The sequence below is a fragment of the Asterias rubens genome, chromosome 4 (genome assembly GCF_902459465.1).
Source record: "Asterias rubens chromosome 4, eAstRub1.3, whole genome shotgun sequence".
NCBI lineage: Eukaryota > Metazoa > Echinodermata > Asteroidea > Forcipulatida > Asteriidae > Asterias > Asterias rubens.
In genome coordinates, this window is record NC_047065.1 from 3,982,435 (window position 1) to 4,010,354 (window position 27,920).

Consider the following 27,920-nt stretch of genomic DNA (forward strand, 5'->3'; position numbering starts at 1 on the left):
GAGCAAACTGTATACATTGTAATGATGAAGACGTCATGATACGTAGGCAACCGTCGCTATGCTTGAAGTTGGAGCACGTGTTCTACGATATTAAACAAAAAACAGGACTTCCATATTGCGCCGTTGTTTGCGCGCGTGTGTGATTCGTGTGCATGCCAGTGGTCGTGTAGTGGGATACAGTGTTGGGCCATGTAAAGTCTGTGTGCAAATCAGAAGCTAGTTATCAGTCTTCCATCAGGGGAGCACACAGTCAATACACAGCAAGCCCTCTGCATGCTTTCCAAGCGGTGCCCGACTCCATGCACCATTCACACACCGCGGATTTAGATGAAGACGTCTCCCTGAGAATACTAATGACCATACGGTGAGGACGCTGCTGCGATTAGGGCCGTATACGCACACCTGGGGAATCATTAGTGAACCAATCCCCATTCAGTTTGATGCTGAATTACACGAGTTGATGGGCTCACAATTTTTACTACTCCCCACGGGGGGATGAGATGGTGAATAAAATTTGGCGGGAACTTGTTTTTCTGATGATGAGCGAGAGGTGTCGTTTGCCGTGTGAATCGACTTCGGTGGCAGGTGGAGGTGGCACTTTTCTTCGGTAGGTGTAATATTTAAGTTGATCTCTTCATTATTGAAGTGACGAATTGAAGTTGTTTGCGGATATAAAACTACGATGTACCATCTAAACGAGAACGATCTCACCGCAACCACTGATCTTCCGTATCACGTCTCGATGTCTACCGTCAACGGCAGCGCTATGAGTGGACATGGGGACGCCGGTGGGCTGGTGGAGGCGGCAAATGCAGCCGTCATCACAGCCCTTATCATATTCTGTTTCGTGGTGTGCAAGGGCTCCTTCGACCGGTTCAAACAGTGGAGGGTCCGGCTGAACGTCGTGGTCATCGGCACGGGTCCGATCGGGCTGTCAGCGGCCCTCATCGCAGCACACAGCAAGCGGGTCGGACGGATTATAATCTACGAGGATAAGAGCCGGTCGCAGCTCATCTCCCGGCCCCAGCAGATCGCTCTGGACTCCCGCAGTGTTGCCTTTCTGAGGAGGTACCAGGTGGATTTTGATAACATGGAGGGTTGCTGGCAGAAGGAACGTTTCTACACGAGGATTGGGATATTTCAGGAGTATATGATGAGTAATCTGCAGAGATGTGAAGCTGACGTCACAATCAAATTAGGAACCAAGGTAAGAATTAAATAAACACTCATATTCAAATTTATATGCATATTTTATACGACTAATTCACAGCTGGACGATGAATTGAACGGTTTTTTACAAGGAATACATTAGAAGATTAACCAGGAAAATAAGAAAAAATTAAACAGGAAAAATAAAAATACAGCTCAGGGTCCAATTTCATAGAGCTGCTTAAAGATCAAAATCAAACTAAGCTCAACAAAATGTTGCTTAATGCCAGAATAAGGTTTACCAGCTTAATTTTGTAGAGCTGCTTAAGCACAAAATATGCTTAAGCAAAAAAAGCATGCTTAGTAAAATCAGATCACCGGCCAGGACTCCACTCAATTATTATGCTAAGCAAACAACAGCTAACTACCAGTCACAAGCACTTATATGTCATGAAATTTTGTCCAGTAACATGTGTAAAATAAGCAAGCTGTTTTCGTGCTTTAGCAAATTTTTTGCTTAAGCAGCTCTATGAAATTGGCCCCAGCTCTATGAAATTTGGCTCTGATATTGATCGATAACGAAATGTGGTACCCACTGATTGATTTCTTGGAAATATACAAGAACATACAAGGCCCAGATCAATTTCATAAAAAGCTATTTAGCAGAAAATACTGCTTGGCAAAGTTATTTGCTAAGAGACAAATGAGTGGTGTACCAGTCGCAACAATGTAAACTTTATGGACAACTCGGCTGGTAACACGTTTCTGCTAAGCAAGGGGTTTCTGTTCGTATAGGCTTTATAAAAATTGGGCCCAGCAATTTCGCAAACAGGTGCCTGCGATGGTGACGAGGTTGCTGTAAATGTCAAGCTATTGCTATGTATAATGCGCTACCATTCGATCAATCCCGATGAACACAGTGGAATGACCCCTGGAACCACTGTTAAGTGTAAATGTAGGGCCAGCCTACCTACAGTATGGTATTATTACTTGGAAACCTAGTCACGTAATGTTTAGCAGCGAAGCGCGAGACCCAGATCGTTGCCCAGACTAAATATAGACACAATGCTGCACCATGAATGTTGCCTATAGAATTTAAAGGCACTGGATAATATTGGAAATTACTCAAAATAATTGTTAGCAATTAACAACTTTACTTGGTAATGAGCAATGGAGAGCTGTTGATAGTATAAAACACTGTGAGAAACGGCTCCCTCTGAAGTAACCTAGTTTTTGAGAAAGAGGTAATGCCTTACTCAAACATCAGCTGAAACCTTTTATGCATCTGAAAGCACACACAAAGTTGTGCAACAAGGATGTTTTTTTCTGAAAGCACACACAAAGTTGTGCAACAAGGATGTTTTTTCTTTCATTATTTTCTTGCAACATCGGTGACTAATTTGTTGAGCCCAAATGTTCACAGGTGTATTATTCACTATGCATGTTGAGATACACCAATTAAGGATAGCGGTATTTGACAATTACCAAATGTGTTCAGTGCCTTTCAAATGTACAGAAAGGCCTACATCCATTCCCAACTGCCAAATGGCCGGAACATCACACCTAATGCCCAACACAAGCCCGCTATATTTTAGGTATGGGATCTATTAGATTTGCTTCTTTTTCGCTGGTGCCATGGAGGTGCTGCAAACACGTGTGTTTTATCAAAGACCACTCAATGGTTTTATATTCCGCGCTGTACAGTCATTCCGCAAAAGTCAAAGCATGACCACGCACCACAATAATGTTTGAACAGTCCGCGGTGTCAAGTCTAATTTGGGATTTGTGGGGTATCCTTGGTCTATAACCACTTGTAATCGGTCAATATAGACCGGTACTGTGCTAATGTCACGCTGCACGTACGCGAGCATAATGTGAACGTGAACTTCAGCAGAAAAACGTGTTGTTAAAATCTCACGTTTTTTAGCATAATACGTGAAGTTACAATTTCACGTCAGGTATGTACGCGTGAGCAAGAAATAAGCCTTAAGTGGTGACGTCACCTAGAAACAACACAATTTTCGGACGTTCACGTTCACGTGTTTGCTAGCGTAACATGCATCTAAACCTCGCTATACTATCTGCTACGATCACCTTGTTGGTTGTCGATTTGCTAATAAAAGACATTGGACACTATTGGTAATTGTCAAAGACCAGTCTTCTCACTTAGTGAATCTCATCATATACATTAAATAACAAACCTGTGAAAATTTGAGCTCAATTGGTCGTCAAAGTTGCGAGATAATAATGGAAGGAAAAACACCCTTGTTACACAAAGTTGTGTGCTTTCAGATACTTGATTTCGAAACCTCAAAATCTATGTTGATGTCTCGAAATCAAATTCGTGGAAAATTACTTCTTTCTCGAAAACTACGCCACTTCAGAGCCGTTTCTCACAATGTTTTATAATATCAATCTCTCCCCATTACTCATACCAAGTAAGGTTTTATGCTAATAATTGTTGTGAGTAATTACCAATAGTGTTTACTGACTTTAATACAAAAATCATGCGCACTGTACTGTGTAACACACGGCGACATTGACTACCAAAATGGCGAAATCAAGATAATTGTGTTAGTGACGTCAGGTAAATTGCATCAGTTTATCACAGCCTCTATACCCAATGTGTGTTGACACAGATTCATCAGAGACACACAACGTCCTTGCTCTTTATAATATAAAGATACAACCTTGCATTTTGTGTAGTAAAATATTTGTCTACTAAAATAAGAGATGCAAAACGTGAAGTCCCCTCGTGGAAGATAGATAACATGATTACAAAAAGAGCCTCCCGGATAAAATTACGAAATGACGAATGAGAAATTGGTTTTTGGTTTATAAATATACTTTGAATGGCTATAACTCCCTCCCCCTCTTTTCTGGATACCTTCGCCTTAAAGCCATTGGACCCTTTCGGTAAACAGTATTGTCCAAGGCCCACACTTCGTGTATCACAACTTTTATATCAAATAACAAACCTGTGAAAATTTAGGCTCAATCGGTCATCGGAGTCGGGAGAAAATAACGGGAAAACCCACCCTTGTATCCGCGCGTTTCGCCGCCGTGTCATGAAATGTGTTTAAAATAAATCCGTAATTATCGCTATCGAGAATTGATATTGTTTTACTGTTTTCTCAAAAAGTAAAGCATTTAATGGAATAATATTTCAAGAGAAGTCTTTCACCACTACCTTCTGTAAACCCTGTAAGTTATTTGTAAATCTGTGAAATTTTTTTTCTGAACCGAAAGGGTCCAATGGCTTTAAACCTTTGCTCCTCTTTTTACTAGAAATAGATGTACTTGTTTATGCCTCTGACGTGGGTCCAGTTTGGATCGAAACTTGATACCCTCTCCCTCACTAATTTTATAAAGGTATTATAATTTGTACAGTCAAATAAAATAATCATCAGACGGTGAGTTCAAAAAAAGATATTTGAACTAGACACAATGTTGTAAGTTTGTAAAATATACAGTATTGTTCTATTTGGGAAATATGTCAAGAGTGTGTTCATAAATTGATGTACATAGTCATGCCTCTGATGCAGGTCCGGTTTGGATCAAAAGCTAAGGCCATTTCCCCTACTCGTGTTATAAATAATTTAAACAATCTGGCACAGTCATATAAAATAGTCATCAGACAGTAAAATGAAGCACAAGTAAACATTTGTTTAAAGTTTGCCAAATATACATCTTTTTTGTTTATGTGGAAATTACGGCGAAAGTGTGCTCTATCTTCCAATTAACATCCCTACAGAGTCGTACTTTGGTGCAAAATGTGCTTTGTCACGGGAACAAATATCAACACAAAATGTGCTGCAAACGGAAATCAATGTGCAAGTAAAAAGATGTCTGTGCTCCGATGCAGCCCTGCAAAACTATCCCATGATACCCTCGTTATGTCGAGACCATTCTTTCAACATTAATAGTATGGGTTTAATAGTCAATAGGGACTTTTCGTTTTCGACGACGGATGGTTCTGCGACGGTAAATATGACATTTGGCGTCATCTGCGCATGCGTCGGCTTTGAGGACGGTCGTCCCTCAATTTCTACAACAGTACTTGGGATGAATCTTCGTTGTGCTGAAAACGACAGCGTTTAGCTGAACAACCGTCGCAGAACCATCCGTCGTCGAAAACGAAAAGTCCCTAGTATGAACCATGCGGAAGCAACAAAACGTCGATAGCGAACTAATTACATTAGATACAACGACAGGTGCAGATGATGATAGTGTTAAACTTCATCCATGTTTAATGGGTGTGGGTTTGAAAGATTGCTCATCTCGACTGTTCGTCGCTCGCTCTCTCCACTAGTGGTTTAACCCTTAATACCTTAGGTTAAATGCCTCAGTATGATCATGCGTTTAAAGGCACTGTGGGCACTATTGGTAAATACTCAAAATACGTGTTAGCATAAAAACCAACTTGGTAACGAGCAATGGGGAGCTGTTGATAGTAAAAAAAAAAAAATTTTTTTTAAATGGAACATTGTAAGAAACGGCTTCCTCTGAAGTAACGTAGTTTTTTTTATATATGAAATTCAGTAGGGGCCTTAGTGTTCAGACTAAAGTTTAAAAAATTTTTTTCTGTATTCTTGCCGATCCTAGAATATCTTTATGATCATAGAAGACCTTTAAGAGATAATCCTAATCAAATAATCTTGCCCGTAGAAAAAACCCAATGATGAGCAAAGTTAATTCGACTGTCAATTTGATTTCGGGAAAATTTATTGGGTCAATTATGCTTCCGCTATGTACTGAGGACATTTTACCGCCATAATACGCAACTAAGAACCTAAAGGGGGTTGTGTGGTTTCAAACCATGATCTTTTAGTGGTGTAGTTAGTGGAAATGTTTGAGAGGAATTGTGTCTTTGATGATACAACCATGGGATTTCTTTACACAGTCGGAGTATGAGAAAAATATTCGGTTTATACAGATTGAAGATCTGTCTCTAGACAAAATACATTATTAGATGTTTGTAAGTTGCTTCATTTCAAAGGACAAAATTAGCAAATTATCTTTCCTTTTTTCATTACTTTTTTTGACTGAGTGCTTAATTTAATGTTTTCCACCTGCAGCACTATATTTGGCGTCGCGTTGATTAAATTTTGAAACAATAAATGTCATACCCCTATTCGTTATGCCCTTCTCATCATTTTAAGTGAATACATGTATATATTATAGTACAGAAGCATCATCATTGTCTATTCTAAAGGGCAGTACCGTCTCCCCGTCTAACGGTCGAATTAAACAACAAAAACAACATTATGCCGTATTGTAATTGTTTTCTCTCCAGGTGACCAACCCATATGCCAATTCGCTACAAAAGCTGTTGATATTTATTTTTGTCAATTTTTAACTCTGCCGCTTATCTGTAAATTCACTGCGTGTTTACTGAACAGTTAAAGCATCAACCATCAATATTAAAGGCACTAGACACTAATGGTAATTCCTCAACAGATAAATTAGCATAAAAACTGACTTGGTAACTAGCTATGAGAGCTTTTGATAGTATAAGACATTGTGAGAAACGGCTCCCTCTGAAGTAACGTAGTTCTTAAGAAAGAAGCCGAGGTCTCGAATTCAAGCATCTGAAAGCACACAACTTGTGAGGCAAGGGTATTTTTCTTCCACTATTCTCTCAGGTTTGTTATGCATTTTATGTTGAGATACACAAAATAAGAAGACTGATCTTTTACCTCACCACACATTTCAAATCACGAACTTTGTGCTGGCTTGTGCTTTTTGTTGGTTTGAAAGCCAAAGTCGTCAGGGCACTTTACTACCAATTACAAACAAACAATCACTTTATCTATAACTGATGACCCTTATAAAGTGGACCTTGTTACCTGTTGTATGAAGTCATTGTGGTGATTAAAGTTCAGCGTACTGTGAACTGCTACTCCGGGTGTATTCCGGGTGTTGTAAAATACTCGGGTTTTATGAGTCCTATTTCCGGCAAAATTAAAGTGACGGTTCATTCGCGGCTAGGCCGAACTTCAGAGATACTTAATCAGAAAATACTGCACAAATTTCCATGCAGAATTATGAAGGATACGAGTCACAAATGGTTGGGCCTACATGTGACATTGTATTTTGGCTGTAACTTAGTCTGGTAAGCATGATTTTGTTGTGCTTAGCTTATTTGTTATGCCTAAGCAGCTATATCGAAGTGGACACTGGTTGCATTAGCTTATTTCGGTTGTTTCCACAACAATTAAAGGCACTGGACACTATTGGTAATTACTCAAACTATTTGTTAGCATAAACACTTACTTGGTAACGAGTAATGGAGAGCTATTGATAGTTTAAAACATTGTTAGAAACGGCTCCCTCTGAAGTAACGTAGTTTTCAACAACAAAAAGTACTTTTCCACGAATTTGATTTCGAGACTTAATAATTAGATTTTGAGGTCTGAAAGTACACAAGTACGTGTGACACAGGGTGTTTTTTCTTTCATTATCTCGCAACTTTGACGACCAAGCGAGCTCAAACTTTCACAGGTTTGTTATTTTATGCATGTTGAGATACACTAAGTAAGAAGACTGGTCTTTATAAACTACCAATAGTGTCCAGTAAGTACTGTGTGTTTACATGTTGAAAATTGTGTAACTATGGTTTTCACTACCATCTTCTGACTCACACAGAGTGGAGTAACCAAAATTTGTCCCGAGTTTGTTATTAGTTTTGTTCACGTATGTTTGATATCACAAACATAAATACTTCGTGCGACCCTACATGCTAAGTTTAAATGATCAAAATTAAAGGCAAATGGGAGCCTAACCTATTGCATAATTAACAGGCCCCTAGATTCTGGGTGCAATGTTGCAAACATCAATAGGCAATTCGTTATATGCATCGTGATTGCAGATGTCGTGCCGGTATATCTGACCTTTCAACGACATGCTTGCCTTTCGAGCGTTCGCTAAAAAGCCTTTAGTAATTTAGTTATACGCCTGTCATTCAGATTAATGCTTTGCTGTAAATTGACGCACAAATAGAGACATAAAGATACCAGTCATACATGGTGCATGTCACATGGTATTTTGGTTGGTATACTTATTCTGGCAAGCATGATTTTGTTATGCTTAGCTACTTTTTCTGCTTAAGCAGCTCGATGAAATTGGGCCCATCAGATAACAACCGCCGGAATAAGACGACCGTTGTAGTCTCAATTATGTTTTAGTACTTTGTACATCTTGACGAAGGGAAGTGAATTATGGTTTTAAAACTGTCTATTCGATCAAAGACTATAAGTTCCATGACCAGTATACAATGACACAGAACCGTGGTGATGAACTTTTGATTGTCCATGTATAGAGGATCAAAATAGCAATCAGCTGTCGTGTGCCTCTTGTGACAAGTCATTGTTCAGCCGAATACACTTTCCAAGAAGCATTCATTGTGCTTGAAGTGTTCCAGACTAAAGTCTCGTGAGGATGGCATCCCTTCTGCTGACATTAAGTCCCCCACGAGGATGTCCTGTACTCCTTACAAGTTAAGAGCCATCTTAAGACGAGCTTGCTGTTACCATGGTTTTTCTTTGTTGTGACATCGCAGTTAAGTGAGACATCAAGATTGACTCCTATAGCTTAAAGGCACTGGACAGTAGTCACGAGCTGTTGATAGTATACAAAACATTGTGAGAAAGGGCTCCCTCTGAAGTTTTAAAAGCAATGTGGTAGTGGCACGCATGTGCAGTGTAACGCTTCTCAGATTCAAATTTTGGGGCTTAAAACTTTTTTTTAAGTGGCAAAAATAGTTAATGGCCTAAAGTTTCGACCTTAGTAGAGTCTTTCTTGAAGGCTAAATGACAACACTACAAACATGAACAGGTAACTAAAGTCTAACATAACGTATATATTTGTTACATTAATCCATAACTTCGAAGTAAAATGTTTCTCGAACTGCTGTGTAGACCATTATCACAGTGCCGCCATCTTGGTTGTGATTCTTGTATCCAACAACCACAATGAATGCTAATAATATTCATTGTTCAAAAAGGAACCAGACTATTTCTCCTTCCAGCTTTGGTTTGGTTACATTGAGTTAAATGGAAGAAAATTCAAAATAGCCGCACCGTGATAAAGGTCTTTACTATCGAAAGCTTTTGTTTAAAGGCAGTGGACACTATTGGTAATTACTCAAAATAATTATTAGCATAAAACCTGACTTGGTAATGAGTAATGGGGAGAGGATGATGGTATAAAACATTGTGAGAAACGGCTCCCTCTGAAGTGACGTAGTTTTCGAGAAAGAAGTAATTTTCCACGATCTTGATTTCAAGACCTCAAGTTTAGAATTTGAGGTCTCGAAATCAAGCATCTAAAAGCACACAACTTCGTGTGACAAGGGTGACAAGGGTGTTTTTTCTTTCATTATTTACTCGCAACATCGACGACCGATTGAGCTCAAATTTTCACAGGTTGGTTATTTTATGTATATGTTGAGATACACCAAGTGAGAAGACTGGTCTTTGACAATTACCAATAGTGTCCACTGTCTTTAAAGGGAATGTACACGTTTGGTAATTGTGGAGGACCAGTCTTCTCACTTGGTGTATCCCACCATATGCATAAAATAACAAGCCTGTGAACATTTTAACTCGCATTCGGTCATCAAAGTTGCGAGAAAATTATGAAAGAAAATACACCCTTGTTGGACGAATTTGTGTGCTTTCAGATAAGAATAAAAGACTTCCAGCTAGAAGTCTTTTATTATTTTAGTGAGAAATCACCTCTTTTTCAAAAACTACATTTCTTCAGAGGGAGTCGTTTCCCACAATGTTTTAAACTATCAACAGCTCTCCAATGCTCGTTACCAAGTCAGTTTTTAAGTTAATAGTTGTTTTGAGTAATTACCAAACGTGTACCTTCCCTTTAAAACATAGGCTTCTACAACCAGTAAGTTTTCATTGCCATTAGTTTTAAAAGTGATGAAAAACTATAAATAAAATCCTTATTTCTCCACACCATGCAGAGCTTCAAACAATACTTAATTTTAAAAGGGATTACCAAACGTATACATTCCCGTTAACAGTTGTCTTGTAATTATCTAAGCTCCCAAAGGGTCCGAAAACAATCAGAACTGGCTGCCATGCACGCCTCTGAGGAAATGGACTAGAATTAAAATAATTATTCACGATTGATGAGCTATTCTTTGAAGGAGATTGGAATGAGGTTTCATCCTCTGGCAATTTACTAGGAATTACCTGTTGAGGGCCAGAAATACTCTGCTTCATGACGATGCACATTTTGGGTGCTCTAGCCAGACAAAAGTTTACGTTTAAAGGGAAGGTTTACCGTTGGTTTTCACTTTATAGCAAAAAAACAACTTTTGGCTAGAAGCTTACAACAGCTTTTAGTAAATATGAAGCATTTTGAGAAACATTTAAATTGGACTAACATTTAAATATCTCAGTTGTGTTGTTTTCTTAAATTAAAAAGAAATAATAAAAAATACTCAGTCGGCCCCTGATGGCCTTACGTTCGATCATAGCAGAGTTATTGTAACTCAATACTCTTGTTTTCAGCCATAACACGCACGAAACACAAGCGGTATTTATCGAATATTTATTCGTCTTTTTCTCTTCTTATTGTTTTTCCGTACTCTCTCGAAGAAGAAATCCCAAACGTCTTGGGGTTGATCGAGCATGCCTCACACACGGTCGCTTGAGTAAACAATCAATCCGATAATCATAGTCTCCAAACAAAAATAAAGCAAACACTCGATGACATTTTTGTTTCTTTAGAAGTAGAACATTGAAAACCGTTTCAACGGAAATAGAATTCGATCGCGCACAGAAAACAAACATAATTTGCACGTATTACTGGGCATACTATCACTGTGGACTGGGTAGATAGATTGTGTGTTCAGACGAATGTATATACAGCAATATATAAATAGCTGTGGTGAGTTACTGCAATATATAAATAGCTGTGGTGAGTTACTGAATAAATCTTGGTGTAAGAGATACAATCTCTAAATAAATACTGCACAAAATCCGCAGCAAAGGCAAGGGACACCTTTTGTAATTGCCAAAATACCAGTATTCTCACTAAGTGTATCCCAATAAATGCATAAAATAACAAACCTGTGAAGATTTGGACTCCATGGTCGTTGAAGTTGCGAGATAATAATGGAAGAAAAAACACCCTTGTCACACGAACTCGTGTGCTTCCAGATGCTTCTTTCTCGAAAACTACGTTGCTTCAGAGGGAGCCTGTCTTCGCAGTGTTTTATGCTATCGACAGCTCTCCATTGCTTGTTACCAAGTAAGTTTTTATGCTAACAATTGTTTTGAGTAATTACAATAGTGTCCAGTGCCTTTAATTGTCCCATGCCCTTAAACGTTTCCCCGTATAGACTTTTTCCACACATTTCCTTGTGCAGACCCTGGTCTTTAGAAATTCCATGTGAATACATTTACTTTTCCCTTTTTCGTTTTGTCGTTGGTGTCCATTATGTATCTAAAATGTGCCAATTGTGCGAGTTGTTGCTCTACGTATCATCTGCCACCGACAGTAGTAATACTCCACTTGTTTCCACATATAGCACCTTGACATTTGGGAAATCAAGGGGCCATCAATTTCCTTTTATTGTGACCTTAGAGCTTCACTGTTTCGTTGTTAAAGGGCACCTGCAACATTATTATATTTTTCTGAATATCTCACATGTGAATTTATGGAGAATCGTAAGCCTGTATCGAAGTGACAACTATTATGTGTGTATTTTTGTCCCCCTTTTTTACAGAGTACTTATACTGGAAAGAGATTTGATGAGGCTTACAAGTGGTGCTCTATAAATACATTATTCGTTTGAATTATTTATTATGTAAAATATGTATCGAAACACACATGAGCGAAGGAAAACCGTTTCAAGTGTATAATAATTATCTGACATGCAACAAAAGTATGCAACGCCCGTATAAGCCAACATGCTGTTTCGGACGATCGGAATGAATGCCCCTGTTCAATGACAACTTGTGTTCTAAACCGACGATTTTTTAAATTGAGCCGTTTGGGCACGTGGTGCTGGGCGTAGATTGACGCCTATACTATAGAGTAAATAGTCACTAGGCACATCAATATTTTCAGGCAACTTGGAGGCAACCAAGTGCACTGTTATGCACAAAGGAACACTTCGGCAGCACGAGAGACATCCTGTTCTAACTGTAGCTCACTACCTAGGAAAATAATGAGGAAACTGGAATGGGAATGAGTTTTATTTTAGGTTGCCTGGAAGCTCGTTGCCTGTAAAATTGCCTCGTGCAGCAACATGACCTTTAGTCTATCTTGCTCCAAACTACAACAATTAACCCAGATTTCGGGTCCCTGGGGACCTTTACCCATTTCCGGGTCAAGCTGACAAGGAAGCTAGTTTATAGGATTGTAATAATGAGTAAACTGAATAGTGAACGAATTGTTTTATTGGATGTTGCCTCGTGTAAACATGACCTTTAGTCTACTTGCCCCTTACTATAATAAAAAAAACTCCCGGGTCAGAATAATTGACCTAGACTTGATTAAAGTCCCGTTCTCGTGTGGGAGGTCCCAAAATCTAGCTATTGTGGTCCGGATCCCGAGAACAGGTTGGGAATACTGAGCATCACAAAGCAATAGTTTCTGGCAAATGCAAGGGATTGGGACTAGAATTGACCAGCATTTCGGGTCCCGAGGGGGTTGACCAGTTTTCGAGTTAGGCTTACCAGGAAACAGGTGTTAACCAAATAGGATTTTAACTTGGATTCTGTGTCAGTTGACCAACTTCTAGGTCATGTCTAACGCAAATTCCCGGTCATGGTCAGCCCCAACGAGAACCGAATGTTAATTTTGTTTTTGTTTACCCTTACACCGATGTGTGTGTGTTAGCACTGCATACTCAGTATATTTCCCGGAGTCCTGTGAAAAAAATCGGAGGAATTTTACTCGGTGGGATTTGTACCCACGACCCTTGCAATTCTAGAGCAGTGTATTACCAACGAGACCACCGAGATTGCCGGTAGCAAGAGGCAGCTCGAAGGGACTTCTCTGTGATTGTGATATGCGCTCATTATTATTATGTTTTAGCAGACCTCACCTAACTATTAATACATATGTATATATATGACATTCTATACTGACTATCCTTTGTCCTCACGACTTTACTCATATTGGTTTTTAGCCCACCCAATTGTTTGTAATTAGTAACTTTTAATGGCTATAACTTTCCCGCCTTTTCTGGGTACCTTCCCTTAACCTCTTTCCCCTCTGTTTTCTATAAGTGGATATGTATTTGTCGGTACTTGGTTTAAAGGGTATATATGTACTTTTTCCTAACAAAAGACACAATGTCCACAGATTTACATTAAACTTACACAGTTTGAAGACTATGATTTATAGTAGAAAGCTTCCCTTGAAATTGTACTTACTGAGGTGCTGTGGTTTTTGAGAAATAAGTAAAAGTAATAATTTTCGTCTCAGTTTTAGCATATAAAAACGTATTAACCAGTTATGCTATGGTAAAGGGGATTTTACATGCTAAAATAGTTTTGGTCTCATGAGACCAAAATTATTTTGTGACTTGTTTTACCCATTTCTCCAAAACTACACAACCTTAGTTAGTAATGTTTGAAGGGAAGCTTTCCGCTATCATTATCTTCAAACCCAGTAAGTTTAATGTAAATCTGTGGACATTTTGAAAAAGTACCCGAATCTTTTAAGCCTTTGAAGAAGGTCCGGGTTGGATTGAAAGCTAAGGCCATCTACCCTATACTCATCTTATAAAATATGTAAATATAGCTGCATTCTGACCTAGCTTTCTCACGACAGACGTTAGATGTCAATCTTTACAATTCGTAATAAGGTTTCACAAGGCCTCGCTCTGGTTATGTGCAAGATGACTTAATTTAATTATCAGGGTTATTTGTTTATAGCTTGGGAGGCTATTCGTGTAGGCTGTAGTATGTCGGCCACTTAAATATCATAATTTGTCTCTACAGCATGTCGGTTGAGATATTTGACAGCCCGATGGGCGTGTGAACATTTAATAATATTAAAGGAACAGTACAGAATTGGTAGGGGAAAAATCGTCTAATATCACAGATTTACATAAAACTTTATGATGATAGTAGAAAACATCCCTTGAAATATTTTTGTATAAAATGTAATATTTGATTAGAAATAAATAAAACAAAATTTAAAAACAAATTATCGCAAAATGAGTATTCGTTTTTTCACTATTTTACCGTGACCCAGATGGTCGATCGATCTCAAACTTCTACAGGTTTGTCAGTTCATGTATATGGTGGATTACATAAAGTGCTTTACTGCCAGCAACTGTTTTGTTAGCAAAACCAATTCTGTAGCACAAGTTATGTGCTTTCAGATGCTTGAATTGAATTATATTTTTGTGAAAATTACTTCTTTCTCAAAACCATAATGGAAGAAATAACATCCCTGTCACACGAAGTTTTGTGCTTTCAGATGCTTGATTTTGGGACCTCAAAATCTAATTCTGAGGTCTCAAATTCGTGGAAAATTACTTCTGCCCGAAAACTATGTTACTTCAGAGGGAGCTGTTTCTCACAATATGTTATACTATCAACAGCTCTCCATTGCTCGTTACCAAGTAAGTTAAATGCTACCAAATGTTTTGAATAATTACCAATAGTGTCCAGTGCCTTTAAGGTTAGTGTGAAGTCAGATATAAACCACCTGGTACCAGCTTGGCTGAAATGATACCGGAATCTATATACAGAAAACTATCTCTCGCTACAAAATAGAACCGTAATTCAATTTGAAAAGATGCGATCCTAAGTAAATTACTTAAATTCGGGTGGTTTCTTCTTGACTGATGCATTACAAAGCAGACAATGTACCATGAAATTACATTAAAGGCAGACTTTAAAGGCGGGAACTTGTGTCAGAAAGTGTTGGTTTGTTTATACACACACACACGGACTGAAACACATAATTCTATTATTTACATCCCTGCGGCAGAAGTGTTTTTAGTTTTTCAAAACCTTTTGGTTGGGGCCTGATTTTTCAATCGATAATTACGAAAAATTCAGAAGTGTACACATATCAAAATTACATAAAAATGGAAAACAAGTGCATTATTAACAAGTTACAATATCATTTCCGTTGAAAATATTCCGCTCAGATAGGTGTTTAAAATCCTCTCATTATACCTTGTACAGGAAATTCTTTGATGACCAACACAGTCTTGAGAATTACTCCAGGGAGAATCTAGTTTTCATTTTCTTTCTTTCTTTTCTGGGTCTACTAAAGGTGAATCAAAACTATGTAAATCAGTGCACGTACATGTACATGTATTTCACTCTGCTACATGACGACTATACAACAAGTCGCTCGGGCAAGGGCTTGCACGTCACAAAATGAAGCTTTGATTCTAGAATTATAGTATCTGAATATGAGGTCTATTAATGCATGTTGGCCTATTGTATTTTGGTCAAATGCTGCCGAAGGGTGTGAAATGCATTTTCAACCAGCAATAAACTTATAACCCAAACCGTTTTTTTTTAACACTCTATTTCTTATGATTGTGTTCGTTAGTGTGCTGCACAACATACTTCATACTAAAGTTACCTTCGCAACTGCAGGTTAAACATATATGTCTTGACCGTAAAACTAACCTGAAGGTCAAAGGACACAAATTGAGAAGGTTTAATAAGCAGAGAAGGATGGAAATATAGATCCCATAATATAAACATAGGTCAGGAGTAATGCAGACTGACAGGCCCTAGCTGAATACTCGCCAATAAATGATATCAAAATAATACATCCACACACAGTCTTTTAAAGCTCGCCTATACCGGCTCTCGTGAAGAAGCCACATCTACAATTGGTCAGGTCATGTTCCCGCGCTTTTCACGCAGTCGGGGGTTTTCTGTTTTCTATTACAATGTCGTCTGCTCAGTGGTAACTCGAGCTGCATTACTTCTTTTATATCACGCCAGCATGCTTCTGATTTATATTGCCGTACACGACTCACATGGCTTGATAATATAAACAAGGGTTTTGTATAGGGGAAGATATTGGATCCGGGTTTAGAGTTTCCTACGTCGCCTTTTGAGACTAGAAAGGCTTCTTTTTTTGGTGAACGTGCATGACGGTTGTCTTTTTGTGATTTCTGCCGTGTGGTGATTAAAGGCAATCTTAAAAATCAAATCATAAATGCAACTGGATATCTAACTGTATTGATATTAAATGAGTGGGAACCAAGAGTTAGCCTGAACGTCTGACGTCACTCTTCGTTCATAACGCAAGACACCAGCCTTACCCGCATGGCATGTACCTTTGACCTCCCAACCATGCCAAGGAGAATTGCAGTCAATTCACCTGTATAGGCCTATCACATACACAATCACAAAACAGCTATGAAAACCAATCTACATATGAATACATGCATTTAGAAGTACTACTGAGGTATAGAAACAAACGTTAACAACAATTCATCCAACCACACCAATAAGAGACGTACGTTCGGAGATCAAAACAAAAATGTGGACACCCGAAATAAGTTAAAGTGTAGCTCTCGAAAGTGTGGCATCATGATGTTAAAGAACCTAACGCACACACCACGTTCCCCACCATAATGCATGTTACAACAAAAACTTCAAGTTAAAACCTCAAAGCGCCCTATCCGAAAGCACTGCGCCCCAATATAACGTTTCGCAAACAAAACAGCCATCCAAACCTAACTGTGTGTGTTTTTGAAGAAGAGATGCGACTTTACGGCGTAGGCCCCTATAACCTCCATCAGCCCAAACAACCGTGAACATCGAGGTCGCTCCCAACGTGTCTTTGCAGGTCGCTATCGATTCCGACATTGACTTTTCCCCGCTCTTTTTCTGTTCATATATCGGCCTTTAAAGGCACTGGACACTATTGGTTTACTGAAAAATAATTATTAGCATAAAAACTTACTTGGTAACAAGCAATAAAGAGAGGTTGATAGTATAAAACATTGTGAGAAACGGCTCCCTCTGAAGTAACGTAGTTTTTCGAGAAAGAGGTTATTTCTCTGAAGCATTTTATTATGCATCCGCATGACAGCACACAACGTAATGCAACTAGAAAAACAAATCTTAAAGTTATTCTCTTGCAAATTCGATGATCAATTGAGCCAAAATGTTCACAGGTTTGTTACTTTATGCATGTGTTGAGATACACCAAGTGAAAATACTGGCCTTTGACAAATGTTGTACCAAAAATGCCCGAGCGCTTTTACGGGTCTTCCACACAGACAGAGGCACAAAGCAGTAACTTTATATGCATGGTGACCTGATATATTACACTGCCCCACAAATTGATAATAGAGGAGTCAAGGGGAGAAACGTAAGAACCCCAATAGATATCTATGCAAGTCCACCCTATGGCAGGTAGCTGACTAGTAATTGTGTATTATTGCATTACCACTTGATGCTGCGTCCAATAGGGGCCTAACTATCACGTTAAACCCTGGGCCCAATTTCATGGCTCTGCTTACCGTTAGCACAGAATCGGCGCTTACGGAAGCAGAGAATTCTGTGCTTACGGCAAGCGTGTTTCACGGGATAGCGGCGAATTTTGGCTTCTGCATGCTCGTGCGTACTCCACTTTATTAGGCATTCTACGCTTACAAGGCTAGCGCAGAAATTCGGCGATTACACGTAAGCGGGGAATCAGGAACGTAAGCGCAGAATTCGGCGGTAAGCAGAGCCATGAAATTGGGCCCAGATCAACAACATTTTAAAACCTAAAGGAGTTTTCTATTTGATTTATAAGATAAGGTGAAAAGAAGAAAACGGATCCCCAAATAGACCAGAAGAGTTCCCAAGTTAACACGTCGTAAATAGTTCAAGTATTCGAATTGCTATCGAGCGGGAAAAAGTTACTGAACAGACGACTGTGCTGCACCTAAATGTAGCCTGAGCCCTAAGTTCAGAAGAAAAAGTACATACAGCAAACAGTGGTCCGCTTGCCACTTGCTGAGACGAGTTCTTATTCTCTCAAACATCGTCTGCCTGGCCTTTTTCATTTTATATGAATTATGGACAGTAAGAAAATTAATAGGGAGTCGTGAAATTAAGCAAACTGGGCCTGCTGATAGTCACTGTCAAACTAACAAACCCTGCATAGCAAGGGGGTATTTATTTGGCCATCTGTCGTGGTCCTTGACAAGATTCATCGTCAGATATGAATAATACCTCTTTACACCGCGGCCATTTTGGATAGCTCCAACCCCCCGTCAGTTTCAGAAAGCTAAAATATTTCTCATCTGACGTTTCCCGCCTAGCCATTCTACGCCCCGCCTACCCTTTCTCCAGGTTCTTCCGCCGTCCACTTTCCGGCCTGAGAGATCGCTTTAAAAAAAATCGGTCAATGAGCTGCGAATAAGATGAGCCCTACTCGTTAAAACGACATCTGAGGTGGGAAGGAGGTCAACATTGCCATGGAAACACAGTAATGGCGATATTAGGGTCCCATTCGACACCACACTGTCGTATTGCTTTTCAATGGAGAATTTATTTTTCTTTTAAATCGATCCAAAAAAGAGAATCCATTTAACAAAAATCAGGAACATTTTCGAGGATGGGAATTTTGATTTACAGTAAGACAAAATTGCGGCAGCGGCCATCATGGGATAATAATAATAATAGTCGCTTCTTATATAGTGCTCATCCGTCACTCAGTGACGCTCAATGCGTTTTTACGTACAGTATTTCCTGCAGGTTAGTGTGACTAAAATAAGAGACCTATTCCTTTACATAGCACCATGTAATGGTTTACGAGGTGCTGTTGCGCAATATGCTGCCAATCCAGCCAGGAACACCGGGGCGGACCCCTTCTCTTTACGATGAGTACACTGGGTTATTTCTGTTACGTGCGTTACACAACACACGGGAGCAAAGGCTTTACGTCCCATCCGAAGGACGAAGCATCACGGTTAACTGTATTGGCTACGGACACGGGTGTCACACGTGGGACTCGAACCCATTATCCAATTAATTCTGATCAGATACACCAAAGTTAGAATCCGGTGTTCTTATTAACCTCTGGGAAATGGCACGACACATGGATGTTTTAGACATTATCTTTTGAGGCGGGAAGCACGTTAAAGACACTGGACACTATTGGTAATAGTTGAAGACTAGTCTTCACAGTTGGTGTATCTCAACATATGCATAAAATAACAAACCTGTGAAAATTTGAGCTCAGTCGGTCATCGAAGTTGCGAGGTATTAATGAAAGAAAAAACTCCCTTGTCGCACCATGGTCACACGGAGTTGGGTGCTTTCAGATGCTTGATTTCGAGACCTCAAATTCTAAATAATATGAGGTCTCGAAATCAAATTCGTAGAAGATTACTTCTTTCTCGAAAACTACGTCACTTCAGAGGGAGCTGTTTCTCAAAATGTGTTATACTATCAACCTCTCCCCATTACTCGTAATCAAGAAAGGTTTTATGATAATAATTACTTTGAGTAATTACCAATAGTGTCCACTGCATTTAAGACAAACTCAATTTGGTCCGCTGTCTTCGAGAAATGTCTAATCGTGCCTAATAGTAATAGACATGTTTTACGGTTTGCTGCGTTGTCACTAGTGTGTGATTTATGGCTTAATTTATTTCACGCCCTGCAGAATGGGCGATTTTGTTAGATCAAGGGATCTGTTATTTCGCTAAAGTATTTTTGTTTCTGTCATATCACTCTTACGATCACCCCAGGAAGTGTCAATGGACATAATGCGGAGTGTTGAAACACATTTCATCGTTGAGTTTAATTTAATATTTCTGCAGTGGGCCTCTCTGCTATCAATCCTTGGTTATTTCGATGTTTTAACTGTTTGGAATTGGCAATTTATTTATTTTTTTGGTCGACGTCTTTTATTATTAGTATATAATAACCAAAACTGTTATGGCGCCTTTTGACATGCTCTTGGGCGCTAAAGGCACTTTATAGTAAATAAAAAAAAATAGAAAATAGGCAGACAAAATTGTATGGAAAAATGAAAACAAATCAAAAATCTGATGAATACAAATTTAAAGGTCGAGTAAAAAGTCTCTAATAAAATATTTTTTTTACATGATTTTACTGTATTTTTGTCGAAGACTTTCCTCTTTTGTACTGCGCGGGCGCTATTATATTTAGTGCGGAATGAGGCCCCTCTGTACTCCATTATTTGATCGGTCGGCCTACGGACATGTTTACCTGAGAGATAAAGAGAGAGAAGGGGGGGGGGGGTGATTGCCAATAATATATAGTTCACCCTTGGTCTATCCGATGGCTAATATATAAAGCAGTCCAGTATTCAAAATCAGGCCAAAGCTTTTAAACAATTTACAGGAAAAGAAATGAGCTGCTGATCATTCTGAACCCCGCTGGGACAAACAACAACTCTTTATTGCACGAGTAAGAAAAACAAAGCACGCACTATACACGAAAACAGGAGCAGAGTTAATGGCTTGCCTGGCAAACTAAACCAACTCTCGCGAGATTTGGAAGCCGCAGCTGCATCTATACAATGAGAGGTGACGCTGACTGCACTGCGGGATCGGGTTGATATCCCGTGAATTCTCCAAGGGGGAAAAAGGCTGAAGTGGTTTTGCGTGGATTACAACCGACAAGGAAGCAAGGCTTGAAAAACGACTAGGGCCTTAAATTGTAACCGATACCTGAGATTCGGTCCTCTTAGTTTGTATCAAAAGAAGAGAGAAAGACAATATCTTCTTCGTGGGCGTTTGGCGTTAACATTCTACAGTCAAGCAATGTGAATGAACTATATCCAATATTTTCAGTGTTCAATTACAGTTTTGTGGGACTTTTCACATATCATTTTTCTGAGAAGTCATCAACCTTTCCGTTTATAGTCCTATATTGTTTAAAGAGTTTAAAGTCATTCTGTAACATTTTATAAAGGAAGCTTTAATAAGGAGCAAAGGGCAATAATATCAGGATTCATGATGAAGTTCTGATATCAGCCACAAGGGGGAAATAGATATTTGTAAAGATCTGAAATTCAATCCAGTTTACCTTATTATTTTAGTGCTTCCTCTGGCTCAACGGAGGTAGGCTCTTAAGTGTATAATGCACTCTGCATATACAAGTTCAACAACGTGATAAGGCACGGACAGCTTTCACCCATAAGGGCCGACATGTCTATAGCATTAAAGGCAGTGTACACTATTGGTAATTGTCAAAGACTAGTCTTCACAGTTGGTGTTTCTCAACATATGCATAAAATAACAAACCTGTTAGAACTTGAGCTCAATTGGTCATCGAACTTGCGAGATAAGAATGAAAGAAAAAACACCCTTGTCACACGAAGTTATGTGCATTTAGATGGTTGATTTCGAGACCTCAAGTTCTAAACTTGAAATCAAATTCGCGGAAAATTACTTCTTTCTCGAAAACTGTGGCACTTCAGAGGGAGCCGTTTCTCACAATGTTTTATACTATCAACCTCTCCCCATTACTCGTCACCAAGAAAGGTTTTATGCTAATAATTATTTTGAGTAATTACCAAAAGTGTCCACTGCCTTTAACAACGTTGATGTACATGGTAATGGTAATGGGTCCAGTTGAGCTGTATAACACGATGTTTCCCTCTATAGCCATCGGCGCCTTAACTCCCGTTACTAACCCTCACTGTCAGTCCCGACCCCATCCCGACATTTTATTAGTCAGTTTTGCCCCACAGGCAGCTCGTTATTACGACGTCAATTTTTCTAGACGTCAATTTCGCACGCTTTCCAATTATTTGCTTGTTACATTGTTAATCGCACGCATTGTAATGCCTTCTCACACCGGTTCTGTTCTTATATTTTATGCGTCTTGTCATTTTGTAGAAGTTACTCGCGCTCAAATGATTATGTTTTCCAAGTAGGTACTCTACTACAGTTTACCTTTTCCCCTACCATTTGTGCCTATGAGGAAAACGCACGCGAACATTTGTGCTCGCCGCCATTTACATTTTGTTTGTGTATTCACACGCAAAAACACACCGAAAAATGCGCGTCTGTGGAGGTTGTGCAAGTTTGCACTTGCATCGTGCAAAGTATTATTGTTAAAACAATATGCAATGTCGGAATGCGACAACAACTCATGTCATGTTTATTTTTACGGTAAATACGCATTATTTTGGTATTTATCACCGTCCAATTAGTTTAATCCTATTTCTTTTTAAAAGTTTCGTTTTTTTTTTTATAGATATCGCCAAAGCCTTTTATTTCTACCTGAAAGTACACAAACTGAACATTATTCTCTTTCAACTTCGATGACCAATTGAGCTCAAATTTGCACAGGTTTGTTATTTTATGCATATGTTGGGATACACCAAGTGAGAAGACTGGTCTATGACAATTACCAAAAGGTGTCCAGTGCCTTAAAAGGGTTGTTATGAGGCAAAGTCGGTAGACGTCAGTTGTATAATCGATCGTAAAGGAAGGGGAGGGACTTAATTTAGTCAGCATCCAAAGTATGACGGGCCAATCTTGTGTCCCAACAACGGTCAAATGAAAACAGACGTGGGTTTGACCACAACAGATCGAAAGCCAATTTGTAAGGAAGGGGATGTCACTTTTGAGAAATTTATAGTGACAAATGATAGATGATGGCCTCTAGCCGCTTGCGCCAACGTCGTGCGTGCCTATAGTGACCTGACACGCTCGCCATTTTAAGAGTAAAATTACACGTCATTTTATGGCATGATTGTAAACACTGCGTCTCCTAAAATGCGTCAGCACGTAGCACACGAGGATATTGAACCACCAAAAAGATAAATAAAATTAAATTCAATTCAATGATTCAATTCAATCAGTTAAATACAACACAATTACAAAATAATTAAATATATAAATAAAATAAATAAATATAATCAAATTAAGTCAAAATGTTTTTTGGGGGAATTATCGATCAATTCAAACTTTTTTGTATACTATATTTGATCGTGTACGACATTATTTTTCTTGACGTCCACTGTAAAAGACAGACTTTCGTTAATGCGGAGGTAATTTATCTGTTTGTTATATAGAATAAATAACATGCACGTATGTGCCAGCTTAAATACCACCGCAAATCTTTACTGAATCTACAGATGCTCAAGGAAATAAAGTGGAACATCGTCGATAAACTTCTTGTTCAAACCGACTGCATGCACCAGCACGTCTACGAATACGATTATAAAAACCAAAGTCTCGACAAGATGACAGAGAGGGTTATTACGATGGGCCTAAGTGTTCTTTTGGGTATTGCTAATAATGTTTGTTTTCCCATCATTTATCTTAATGGGGGGGGGGGGGGGGGAATGGAAATTGTTGTCGCCCGTTAGTCTGGTTTGCGAAACTCAAATTGAGGCACGTTTAAAATGAAACCCTGTTTGAAAATGTGAATGGGGATTGAATGCGAGAGTTAGGCCTACAAAAGCTGGCGTGTAAATATAAGTTTGATAAAGAAAGCTTGTTGTGTGTACAATATTACGTGATATTTATTTCACAATTAACAAAATATATGTATTTGTTATTATTTTAATTTTTTTATTCTTCGGTCAATACAATTAAAACCATGTTACACTTTTGGTAAACGAACCTGTGAAAATTTAGGCTCAATCGGTCATTGGAGTCGGGAGAAAATAACGGGAAAACCCACTCTTGTTTCCGCACGTGTCGCCATGTCATGACATGTGTTTAAAATCAATCCGTAATTCTCGCTATCGAGAATTGATATTGTTTTAATGTTTTCTCGAAAAGTAAAGCATTTCATGGAACAATATTTCGAGAGAAGTCTTTCACCATTACCTTCTGTAAACCCTGTAAATTATTTGTAAATCTGTGAACTTTTTTTTTTTTTTGGGGGGGGGGGGGTACCGAAAGTGTATAATGGCTTTAAAACAAGTACAAAACAGGCCGTCCAGGGAAGGGCAAAGGTAAAAAGAAAACCCTCATCAAAAAAGATGTGCCCTTCTAGACCAAGCTCATGTTTTTTTTTACATGTTGTACATATTACCCGTTTCCAAGGTACACTCGTTACAACTTTTCAGAGAAGTGTTGTAACAAACTTCAAGATTCAAATAGACAAACTTTAAAGGGGGCAAACTTAGAGTCACGCGACGATGTTGTTACGTGTGAATCCAGGCGGAGTTTTTTCATTACCGGTTATGGTTCACATATGGAATTCATAAAGGATCACAAGTGTACTAGAAATTGATTAAATTATGTGAACCGATGTCCCAGATTTCATTTGCAATTAGAAAACATGCATTTACCCGCTCCATGCGAGCTCAAAAAAATGTGGACAGGTTGCTCCCCGAGGAACTGTCTAGAGAAATAGGCCGAATCATGTTCCCCTTCTAAGAATGAAATTCATCTCGTCTGGATTTGCGCATGGATGCGCGTGGGAAATTAAAAGTTAATAGTAAATTCTTATCACATACATTATTAAAAAGATATGTTAACATTGTGTGGTGCATCTCTGATTTATGGAAGGGGAGCATTCAACCATACACCGAGTTATCACGAATCAAATGAATCTATTTATATATTAAACTTAAGACATTCATCATCGATTGTTAAAGTGATCGCATTTTTGTGATATCGTTCTTGGTTGGATTTTGCAAAGTATTAAAATTACTCTTATTTTTGACTCATTCTTAATAAGGCAAATGGACATAAAACTCATTGTCTAATCTACCATAAGGTCAAACTAGAGGAGTTGGTGTATAAGATGCCAGTGGGCCCGGTTTCACCAAGAGCTAAGATCTTGAAGATGTATATGAATCTTAACTGCTGAAAAAAGTGTGATGTCACAATACACATCACTATGGCAACTCATGAAGTACTCATGTAAAGTCGAACAAGCCAATGGAACATGTTCCCATACAAAAATTGTATTTTATTCTTTGTGCCTATCCAATTTAAACAGTCACCATGGATAGACGGTAAATCAATTACGTGGTCATATATTTGAGAATACTAATACGTGTGCGGGTTTCTAAGATCGCATCAGAGGCTTGCTCCCATTGCTTAATCAGGACAAACAATCACAGATGGAAACGTATGGAAATTTCCCTTATCAGTTATGATTGAGTTTGAGCTGCTAAATTTAAACACATTGAAAGTTTAATGTATGTGAACATTCGTCACTACTAGCCCTGGCAGTTATCCAGCACACGTACTTGTCAGCGTTCAAGTCAGAAACGAAAACAAATTCAAATTTAATTTAGATCCTGGGTAAAATGCACGTTGGAATGAAACTTGGTCAAGGTGCACTCATTTTGTTGATTAAAGGCAGTGGACACTATTGGTAATAACTCAAATTAATTATTAGCATAAAACCTTTATTGGTAACGAGTATATGGGAGCAGTTGGTTGTATAAAACACTGTGAGAAACGGCTCCCTCTGATTTCGAGACCTCAGATTTAGAATTTGAGGTCTCGAAATCAAGCATCTGAAAGCGCACAACTTCGTGTGACAATGTTGTTTTTTCTTTCATTATTATCTCGCAACTTCGACGACCTATTGAGCTCAAATTTTCACAGGTTTGTTATTTTATGCATATGTTGAGATATACAAAGTTAGATAAATGGTCTTTGACAATTACCAATATTAATATTCTTTTCCCGATGCAAATTTAACATCTAAGGTATCGTTGCGGTATTGTTGCAAGGGTCGTGGGTTCGAATCCCACCCGAGTAATATGCCTGTGATATTTTTTTTTCACGGAACCCGGGACTCGCACTGAGTATACAGTGCTAACACACATCGGTGTATGGGTAAAAAAGAATTAATATTTGCAAATTTAACATGTATTAAAAATAAGATTAATTAGATGGTACATTTGTCCAACATACCAACCTCAACTATCCGTCCCTTAATCTCACCTCGCGACCCACTTTAGACGAAGAGGGGCAAACATATTTCTAATTTGAGATGCAAAGTCACGATCTTCACCGGACAGTCACGAAAGCTCAAGTGAATTATTCATCAGTCGAGATTCTTTTTTCTTTTTTTGAAACCAAGCTTCTTTTTGCCTGGGAAAAGTAATCGCAGTAAATCGAGAACGTGAATGGAGGCAATTTGATTACCTAGTGTGGATAAGCCGAGAAAATGGAAAACAACACAGGGGCAGATTATCTTGCTATGCGTGTTACAAACACAATTTACACTGGATTTGACAATCCGCGGTGTGGATGAAATGATTTGCCTCTTCGTGGGGGGGGGGCATAGAGAGCTCTTCAAACCACGCAATAGTCAAAGCTATGGAAGCGGCGCCTAAACAAATCTCAATATCCTTGGTTTATTATTCCGTAAGGTCCGTACCCGGGGAAACTGCAACTAACAAATCCTTTCCTAAACACCGACTTGTGTTGTATTATAGATTCACATGTGTCCCCCCCCCCATGTTTATAACATGCAAACATGCAGCGTGTTCCATAAAATAGAGGGTAGCGGGAGAGGCATCCGTGGGGAGTCTGGTCACATATTCACGGGGGCAAACGATCAAACATGACCGTGGAGTTGCAATGTTTGTTAGTCCCGTCGAAGAGCAATATTGACCTACAGATTGGATGTCTCTACCCCCGTACAAATACGGCCAATCCTGGCGGTAGAATGGCCAGACATATAGTATTTCTGTATACAAACCGTACCTGTTGTGCTCCTATAAAGCACTTCTTTTTTTCTCAGAAGGAATAATAATGCAATATGCTGTAAGAACACTGACAATGCGGTGAGGGGAATTTCAAATAATAGAGCTGCTACTGCGCTTAAGCTGGAATAACTGAGAAAAGATGGCCCGAGCGTAATCAATTTCAACGTGATGTGCAATTTCGATGTTTCCTATTTTCGATGTTGTTCAATATTGACCGACCTCACTATGTACTTCAGGACTCACCAATTCCAATTAAATTCAAGGTTTATTCATGGTTGAGTTACTTTAATTAGTGTGCTATTTGGAATCCCTCAATTTTAATGAATACACTCACTAATAGAACTGCCCTATAATTAGCAAACGGTTTACAAGGCCATCTATAACGACCGAAATTTCCGGCACTCGGTGTTCTCGAAAAATATTTGAAAACAAGTCAAGATTTTCAAGCTTCGCCAATGACAAAAAAAAAATTTATGACCCTACCTTTAAGCTTTCATACTAAAAAAAAACCAACCACATGCCGAATGATCTGACGTGCCATGTTTCAAGTGTTGTTTTCACATGGAGTAATGCCTAAGGATTCTGTACAAATCCAGGTGGAATTTGAGCTAGACACTTAATCATGGAATAACATGGTACACCATGAATACCGTGATTGAGTAATGGTTTTGAGCGAATGGTTCTACACTGATGGAGTTTTTGCACAGCCAAAATCATGGGTACGCTTTTTGTTACGAAGACACCTAATTAATTAACAACAAATATAAGTTAAATATTCTGGTTTACTTATTTGCAGCACTAGCGGTCAAGCAATCCCGAAAGTCGCTTACAAGTAAAAAATAGTTCATTTATAGGTACAACAAATTAGTGGTCGTAGACAGTGCTCATGTTTTATTTGTCCAGACATACATACATTTGCTGGCTTACCTACGCAAGCATATGGCTCATTATATATGGAAGTCTGTTAAAGCATGGCGTGGTCAATCAAGTCATACACTTGCAGAGAGTGACACGTCCAACATAAGCCATTTTGAGATGTGGTGGACACATTAATGCACTATGGTTTGGGTAAATTTGTCTGTATATATACACCCAAACCAAACCAATACACCCACGGCCACCGTGCCTCAAAAAGA

The 27,920-nt window shown here is 38.8% G+C and overlaps 1 protein-coding gene across 1 annotated transcript in view; it reads left to right on the forward strand.

The window, feature by feature from the left end:
* Positions 1-682: 682 nt before the first annotated feature.
* The window catches only part of LOC117288854, an 82,668-nt gene continuing 55,430 nt past the window's right edge, over positions 683-27,920 (forward strand). The window contains exon 1 of the mRNA XM_033769707.1: positions 683-1,207. Within this exon, the coding sequence (XP_033625598.1) occupies positions 683-1,207 (525 nt within the window). The remainder of the gene's footprint in view (positions 1,208-27,920) is intronic.